Genomic DNA, 9,940 nt, shown 5'->3' with positions numbered 1-9,940 from the left:
TATATATATATATATATATGAATTTAAATATATATGTATATGTATCTCTGTGTGTGTACGGGGAAGAGTAAAATATCATACGCACCCTTGTGTTTTCAATGTGCTTACACAAAAGCAGGGGATAAACGAGTACGTCATTTTTCTATATGATCTCCTTGAAGAATTTTAATCGACCAAATCGAAACCAGTTCTTGCTTTTTTTTATTTCTGGTACTTTTTATGGGCCTCTTTTACCGAACCGCGTGTGACTTAATGGCTAGCGTAATCGGCTGACGATCGCAAGGTCGTGACCTCGACATCTTGTGGTGCGTTGTATCCTTGAGCAAGACTCTTTATTTCACGTTGCTCCAGGTTACTCACATGTTGTAATTCAAAGGACCAACTTTGTCACGCTGAAACTCCCTTAGCACTACGTTAAAGGTAGGCATGTCTGTGGAGCGCTCAGCCACTTTATTTGACGTCACCTTAGTCTAAACCAATTAGACTTTTCTCAGGTGAAAACTGACCTCTCAGGAAATAAACAAACAAGCATCGAGCCGACCGAACCAGTGACTTCGTAATGGATGGAACCAGTCGGATTACTAAATGACCATCAGGCAAAAAACAAGCTGCCAAGTCCTCACCAAGGAAGTCAACCAACCAGAACGCTGAACTTTGCCAAACAAAAATATTTTGATCAAAACAAATGATATCATTAAGCTTAAAACCAATCAGAATGTGTACCCTTACTGTGGTCAACAAAGAAAGAAAATATTTGACATTCAAATGACGTCATCAGGAAGCCAACCACCCATAACGATGGACTTTGCCGAAACAAAAATATTTTGACCAAAACACCCTCGAGAAAAACAAGACATCATCAAAACAACAACCAATCAAAACCTTTTTTATGTTTACCGTAAAAATATTACACACACACACACACACACCGATAGTTTATGATGTTTACTATGTAAGCACATCTTATTGTTCTCTTAGCACAAACAAAATTAATTTTGGTAAATATTTTGCTTTTCTAGATAAACGATTGTCATTCATTCTAGACGGTTTTGAAACAGATACAGATTGTTGATACACAGCAAGCATGTATATGTACTGAAATACCTCTTAACTGTTTTGCCCCGAACCGGGTCTGAGAGAGCAGAAACAATAAAGAATGTTTACTATATCGAAGAGAATAATATCCAAGTTGTAAATCTCTCTTTCTCCTCTTAAAATGACTGGTATGGATCTTGTGCTTCATTATGCAGAGTAATTATGAAGGAGCAACAACAGGTTTAATCTGAGATATATATTAAATACGATCATACCTGTTTAGGTTGAAATTCGGTTCCAATTGCCATAGGAGAGAAAGTATGCTGAAGAGAGTTGAAATGTATATATGGCATGTTGACTTCGACTGTTACGCCAACGAAATTTATCTGAAAATATAAACCAACACATATAAATGAATATGCATTATGTATATTAATGCATGAATATAAACACACACAATTTAATAAAACAAATATATACATTGTATAAAACACGACACGCACACGCATATATATATATATATATATATATATATATATATATATATATATCAAATCACATAAATGAACATTAAACATAACAACAAACAAGAGGTCGTGTACATGGAATATATTAAGTTTGACGCTCAGTAAAAAGAGAATGTCTTTGACTTTTCGAACATAGTTCCTCGTGGGAAAGAAAAGAGGGAAAAGGAACAGTCCAAAGAAGAGAAAAAATCATCATCAACACATGTGTAGTTACATATTTAGTCATCCTTGATTTGTCTGTGTCAAGTACATACCTCAGAAATTGCCTTCCATAAGATAGAATATCTATTATAGCTGTTCCTCTTACTAAATGATAGGAGCGTGATTTAAGAAACTATTATGAACGAATGCGTACTCTACGAAACATTTTATTTCAAGAATACTATTGATGATAATTGTGGCAGCATTCTCTATAGAACCAGTTCAATTTACCTACTGTAAAAATGAAATGGTTTTGTAACCCAGTTTAACAGTCGTAATATTTTATGGCGCGGCCAGCTGGTTGAATCGTTACCACGCCGGTCTAAATGCATAGCAGCACTTCTTCCGTCTTTACGGTAATTTAAATAAGTACCAGTTAAGCACAGGGGTCGACGTAATCGACTTCCCCCTTCCCCCCAAAACTGTTGGTCTTATGCCAAAATTTGAAACAAATATTTGTTTTATGGCACACCATATCTTATTTGACTTTCCAAACATCTAATTATTGAGCTAAATGCGTTTTGAAAGATTCACGAGGCTAATATACCATCAGTAAATGATATGTTGTCCTGTAGCGCACCAGAAGGAATAATCCTATATGGTTATGTTCATTATGTGTCATGCTACATGCTAGTTTTCTTTCTTAGAATTAAAAGAAATTGCAAAATGATTGGCAAGAGATAACATTTTATACGACAAAATAGCACTTCTACAACTGTGCTTATTTCGTTTCACTTTGTGTCATCAAAACATTGGCTCCGATAACTGTCTGTCGTTCGAATGAACAGGTGGATGCCAGAGGATAACAGATCTGGGCTATACTGAAGACGGGGTCAAGTGACCAGCTCAGTATGCTGATTTCATGATGTGTTGGCAAAGATGTGTGTGGCCATACCTTGTCCTAGTAAATGTGGATTTTTCTCATACTCTTATTCAGTTCCCTAATGGCTTCTCTAAGCTTTTATAGAGACTCAATGTATTTTTCATGTTCCAAAAAATCAAGCAGCAGAATCCCTAGTCATCTCAACAATAAGAAAACAATCACACTGACTCACTGTGCCGATCGCTGGCTCCGAAATTTCACAGGCCTGAGAGTGTGATTCCATTCTACGAATAATGCCTTTGCTTCCGGATCATAAACATACGTCCACGTTTCATACTTTGTCACCAGACTGGGAAAATGTCTTTGTAGGCTTCAAAGCCTTCCGGCAGATCACAGTACACTTTTGTTCTCCACTCTTTCAACTCGGTTATTAACTGCCAAGTTGAGCTTTTTACACACTGAAATTTTCCATTTTCCAGTCTTCTGTTATGCATTGTGTAAGTAGTTCAGTTGTGCAGCAAGTTCACGTTTTGTCACTCATCTGTTCGCCCGAATCAATTCGTTCAATTGCTGGCAATTCGTGTCAGTAGTTTACTGTGTAGCAGTAGCTAGATAGTCGAATGATCTCCCTGGCAAGAACGATTATAGAGTAACCCACTTTTCTAAGTTTCTCGAAGCATCTGTGTCATGAGACGTGATTCGTAATTATTCAAAAGGCTTAGCATTTCTCTTGGAAGTTTCTAGAATGTCTAGTGTTCCATTAATAAAAACAGCTTGCTAACCCATCTTTTTGCTTCTTAGTCGATTAGACTTAGAGCCACCCACGTCATTGCTATGTCTGTTTATTTCTCTACACCACATAACTGAAAAACACCACTTAGCTGTTATTTCTACATTTCCTATCTCTGAACATTCTTGCGTAGATTACTTTATTCAACTAGATTCTACACTTTGATTGTGTATCGTCATCGACGAGCAAATAAAATATATTTTCATATAGTAAATATATAGTTCTTGAATATATTCTTCATTTCTATATGAACTCTTGTAATAATATCACGCAGCCATATCAACACCTGGTACTCACTATATATAACCACTACAACTGTTTTCTACGGCGTGATTTCTCCTTCTTTAAACATCATTCACGTGTTAATAGCTCTTTTTAATAGTGCCATCTCCACAAAATTATCATGTAGCCTTCTATGGATTTCAGCCAACCTGCATTCATAGGGATACTCCTCCTTTGTCATAAACTCAATGACGTGAACATGTTGTTCCTGCTCGGAACCCGTTACTTGCTTGCAATGATAAAGAGTTATTATATCCATATGAGCAATTTCAACGATCTGAATCAGTTAATAGAAAAATTATGCCCTCGTTTGCATTACTTTAGGCACAAATCTCGTATATTTAATATACAACAGGATATGTTTCTCATTTGATTAGCACATAAACTTGAAATATTGGCATCAGTAAAAGTATCTGAGCTCTTCAAATAAATATTAATGTTCTAATTAATTCCTCATAAAATATACTTGTCCGAACATTAAAGCATTAATTTCCAAATTATCTGTTTTTTCTCTCTTTTTTTTAAATCTCACACCCACTCTTACTTTTTATACTTTTTTCTTATTTCACTGTTATTCCTTTGGATAAAGAATGGTAAACAAGGAATATCGCAGGTAGAGGTTATTTAGAAATGAGTCTATTCTGGTATTATTTATCATTTAGACTTCAAACAAAATAGTCAATGTTAATCAAATGTTTTCTAAAATAAAAAAAAGACGACTTTGCTGCAAGAGAAAACACGAAGTAAAAAACTGGAATTTAACTTTAAAATAATCACACTTAGATAATAATACAAGCCAACGAGCTTTTAACATACAATGTAATTTAATCATGTAATATATATTAAATCACATGGAGCCTACAGAATATTCAGACTCTAATAAGACGTGACAGCAGTTTCGATGAAACCAAACATATAAGTCTTGATATTTTTTTATTTTCATTTTCTATATTTAAACTTGAGATAACACAGCTGTAGGAGCAAAAAGACAATAAAACTATTGAATGTATAGAACAAGTAAAGATATAGATTCTAATTAAACAAAAGAAAATGAAAAGTTTTCACTGCTGTGCAAAAAATAAACTCTCTAATCTGTCATTATGTTAGATACCTGACAGCCAGGTTGTTTTTTATAATTCCTGTTTCATTTTGGATAATTTGCATTTCTTAACAGCTTTAAAAAAAAAATTAATAGCAGCAGTAACATAGCAAGCTGTTCTTATAAATGTGTTTTCGTGTTTTTGTAATGATAGCCATTTAAAATTATTTCTGTTTTACTTCAACAGTAAAACAGTCGAAATAATTTAATAATTCGATGCAAAACAATGTACAGTTGTAATTTCCTGTTGTTGCTTGTCTCCTAGTCTTCCTTGACTGAGCAGACGTATAATTAAAGATGTTCCAGCGGTGACTACTTCATATTTTCCTTAGAGATACAATATACTTAGATCATATTTTGTGCGTTATTCCCTTTTTTATGACAGAAGCAGGTTATTAGAAGGTTATTTCTAGTAGAGTGAGCGACGGCATAGTAACATCATCATTGATTAACGTTGCTTCTTGAGTGTCTCGAGAACGTTTAGTGTTGTTGTTACCTGCTTAAAGATATATGTTTTTATATATAAATAGATGTGTGTATGTGCATGCATTTTTTTCATTATATTGCAATGTAATTTTTCTTTTACCATTTTCTCTTTCCTTCTCGTATTTCATAACTAACAGCATCTCAAACTCCTCACACACTTCTACCACACCCTTCATATTCCATTAGCCTTTTCTTTTAACTAACATTTACGCCCTCTGCCTCCTCCTCAATTCTGCACATGCAGATATACATTCCTGGCGGTGCATTGTGTCCTTGAACAAGACACTTTACATCACGTTGTTCCATTCCACTCAGCTGGCAAATGTGAGTTATTCCTGTATATCAAAGGGCCAACGTTGTAACATTCTGAGTCACGCTGAATCTCCGAGAACCACGTTAACGGTACGTGTGTCTGTGGATGATCAGCTACTTGTACGTTGATTTCAGAGGCAGGCTGTTCCGATGATCGGCTCAACTGGAACTCTCATCGCCGTAACCGACAGACTGCCATATTATAATCTACTATTCGTAGCTGTATTCAGCAAAATGGTCTTGAAAGGGAGATGGGGGATTCACATTGTACGACTGGGCTAGGTCACAGAATGTCCTTGCATCAGCCCTGGATATAACCATGTTAAAATAAGTTAGCGTGAGTTAAATACTATGATAAAAAACATTGAAGTGGTAGAAATGAAAATATGAACCATTATCAACTAACACATTATCAACTTAGCTTCATACAATTTTGTTTTTCATTTCATTATCTGAGACTTTGTTTAGTAATAAGTTTATCATTAAATCTTCCATTTAGATTAAAAGATAAAGCATTGCCACTAAATCATAGATGCTTAGGAAAATAATATATAAATATATTTTTTAAAGAAATAATGCAAGTCATAGAAAGAAAGAAAAAAAGACCAGAGTTAGCAAAATTACACTTCTAAATGAAATATTGTCCACGTTTCAATGATGCCATGAGGGAAATAATAAAATCTGTGAATAACGCAAATAAATATCGAGAATAAAAATAATTAGAGATATATAGAAAAATATATTTTTTTAATTCTTGATTTAAGCTATAGAACAGAAGTTATTTTAAAGAAACAAACATTAACACCGAAATATAATCAAGATGGAACCGTCCCCACTCAAAAAAGAAAAACTACATCTTCTATAATTATAAGATTTTCTTTTTCTTTAATAGAAAGCATCTTGTTTTATTTTCATTACAAGATAATGCTAGAAGGATACAAACGCACGTGCATATACACACACATATATGTACGAATTATGTATATGTATGTATGTATGTATGTATGTATGTATGTATGTATGTATATAACTGAGCATAACATGTCTGAGCAATGGTTCATCAATATATACAACTAATTATAAAAATACAGTTCCACTCTTGTTTCTTTCTGAATGAAAAAATGATTGAACAATCAACCTGTTTGATTTTAGTTCAGATTTATGGTGCGCATTTTGTTGTTGCTATCGCTGCTGCAGTTGTTGTTGTTGTTGTTGTTGTTGCTGCTGCGGTGGCGGTGGTGGCGGTGGTGGTAGTGGTTCTGTTGATATTTAGCTTCAGGTTTTACAAGCAAATTTACAATGAAATACATTTCAACATTGACCATGATATCTTTTATTTGAACACAGGCAATCCAGAATTATATTGTCTAATGTCTCCTTATTGTTTGTAAATGTGGCATGGATAACTTTCAGAAAATTTAGCTGTTATTTATAACAGTTCGAGCATCCAACAAGTTGCTCAATGCCGCACGTAGGCACAGGTTTTTTGTTATTTTGTTTGAACATGACAAGTATCTTTAGTTATAATATTCTGTAGTCTTAATTGTGAGATAATTTCGCTCGTATATTGATGACCTTTGTTTTTGTTAAATTGAAACATTAAAATCGTATTAATTCAATTGCAAATCCAAATAGTTAAATAGAAACATCCTCATATTTTCCTCTGGCTTCGATAGACGATGTGTCAGTTGCTTCATATTTGTGAAATGTAGAATATCCAACTCAAGTAGAAATTCAAGACACTGAAAATTATGCAGAATACCGGTACATTATCTATTAGTATATCCCAAAGTAATGTTTATCTGTAAAAGCATAGGAATTGATTGAAATTGAAGTATTACCAAAAGAATTAAATGGCATCGTTAGATAGCCTAAAAATAATAAATAATTTTAGCAAAACCTCATTTCTTGAATTCGATTCAGATATAATTAGTAACTTAAATATAACTATTTGAATTATTTATTTTACCTTCATAAATAGTGAAAATGTAAATATTAGCAGTGTTGTGTTTCACATAAAATTATCCCTAACCCATCTCCACCGCCGCCATGATTCACGTAGTTGAAATCTTTGTTTGCTTGCCCTTCATTACTGTGTAACTTTAAATCTATTTCCAGCACAAGCCAATCAAATCAGTGCATTTATATTCCTTTATGCGATGTTTGACATGATAGTATTATGGAAAAAAATATATATGATTTAAAATATTGTCTGAGTGGGAAGCAGTCTTTTTTTATGCTTGTATAAGTTAAATCATAGTAGTCAATTGACGAAGAGGAAAAAGGGAGAAAGCCTGTTCATTCATATTGTATCTGAAATCTCAAATTCCCCATTCTTTGTTATTGGTTTACTTCAACACAAGCTGAAATTTCCTTTATGCAAAGCAATTTTCTAAGTAAAAATACAAACCAACAAAACAAAAAAAATTAAAATTAAACGAAATAAAACAAACTAAATAGAACATAGTTTATTCAAAACTTTTCTTTAGTTATTTCTCTTTTCAAAAGAGAAAAAAATAAATAAACAAATAAATAAATGAATGAATAAAATGAAACGAAAGCAATAAGGATATAAATAAACAAGAAAAGAAACACAGGAAAAAGGAAAAAGAGGGAATTAACAAAACACAAAGCAAACACACAATAAAAATATATATTTCCAAAAATAAAAAGAAGAACCTATATGCTCGACACCAAACACACTTGTATTTCATAAAACAAATCCAATTAGTTATAGTTTAATGGTCTGATAGGAGAAGATATTGGAAAACCTCCATGAAATACTCTTTCGAAATCAATATCGGGCTGTGGAGCACTAAAGAATTCAGCATCCACCATAAACATTGTGAACAAATATTGATTAAGAAAAGTGGTTTGTAAAAGTTTACAAACAGAAAACGAAACGAAACAAAACAAACAAGAATACATACAATTAATAAAAAAAAAAGAAAGAAAGAAGTTTTCAACACACGCACACGCACACGCACACACAAAAGAGAAATGAAACAAACGAATGAATAGGCAAAACGAAAGCGAGAATATATCAATCTATGTAAAGAATGGCGAAACCCATACCGAATACACAGACAAAGGTAAACCGAATAACAACGAAGAAATCGGAAAGGAACAGGAGAGTACAGGGACGTGTGTATTGTGGTGTGTATCAATAAGTGTGCTTGTACGAATGTATGTATATGGACACACACATGCATATATATTTTTATGTGTGTGTATGTGTGTGTATTTAATGTATGTATGTTTCTATATATATACGCATACACATACACACACACATATATATGTATATATATGTATGTATTATATATATATATATATATATATAATATGTCCATATACTTGCATATATTTGTGTATGTGTATGTGCATGTGTGTGTGTGTTTGTGTACTTTGTTTAAGTTACCTTGGCTCCAAACTTTCCTGGGATCTGAATGTAATGAAAATGTAACCCAATTTTCCGATATGCTGAATCAATCGTAAATTGAAGCAAAAGCAATGTATCATTTGTAAATTTTAATAATGCATCCGTTTAATTCTTAACATTCTATATTTTATACAAACCGATTCCCCCAATATGATTCGGAAATTCTATAGTCAAAATGTATTATTAATACACAAACGTGCACACATCAATTTCACTGTCTATCAATATTTTCATCTATATACAAGTGCAGTTTCCAGAATATGCACACAAACGCGCGCACACGCAGACACACGGACACACACATACAGACATATATGTTTATATATACATGGTAGGGAAAAGCTTTCATTTCTTTTAGATATGTTATATAAAAAACACGACTATGTTCCAGTTTAATGTTTTTATAAGTTTTTATCTTAAATCTCTCTATTGTTCGTAATGCGTAGGAAAACTAATAATTAAAAAGATTTTTAAAAAGAATTAAATGTAAAAGTGCACTTTCGAAATAACACACATACACATACATACATTATGTTTGTATCTATATCTGTCTATCCATCTGCCTATAAACACATACACGTGTGTATGGTGGGGATGGATTTATGAGGTCCTCTCTTAAATGATGTCCAAAATATCATATATAAATTCTATCAAATTTTATAGTATTCTGAAACTTTTCCGCATGTTTTTCTAATTCATAATTTAAAATTTTTACCATTGATAAGCAAAAAATATTGTTGAAACTAGTTTGGTATATATGTAAATAAATTTATTTTAAAACAATTACAAGTTTTTCAAATTCAGGTGCATTTTCAACAACAAATTTGCCTATATTTTTTCCTGCGTCGAAATGCTCCGTCAATTTTGTTATATATATTCCATTAAGTAAACATCTGGAAATATGTGGAGACGGAAAGTTCAAAATCTTTCCCTTTTATAAATG

General features: G+C 32.7%; 1 protein-coding gene across 1 annotated transcript in view; it reads right to left on the bottom strand.

Annotated features, from left to right (window-relative positions):
* LOC106867322 (cilia- and flagella-associated protein 65) overlaps nt 1-9,940 on the bottom strand; it is a 720,747-nt gene that overhangs the window by 235,507 nt on the left and 475,300 nt on the right. The window contains exon 23 of the mRNA XM_052971190.1: nt 1,311-1,421. Coding sequence (XP_052827150.1) covers nt 1,311-1,421 — 111 coding nt within the window. The remainder of the gene's footprint in view (nt 1-1,310; nt 1,422-9,940) is intronic.

Source organism: Octopus bimaculoides, chromosome 10 (assembly GCF_001194135.2).
Source record: "Octopus bimaculoides isolate UCB-OBI-ISO-001 chromosome 10, ASM119413v2, whole genome shotgun sequence".
Taxonomy (NCBI): Eukaryota; Metazoa; Mollusca; class Cephalopoda; order Octopoda; family Octopodidae; genus Octopus; species Octopus bimaculoides.
This window is presented reverse-complemented; position numbering and strand designations above follow the sequence as displayed.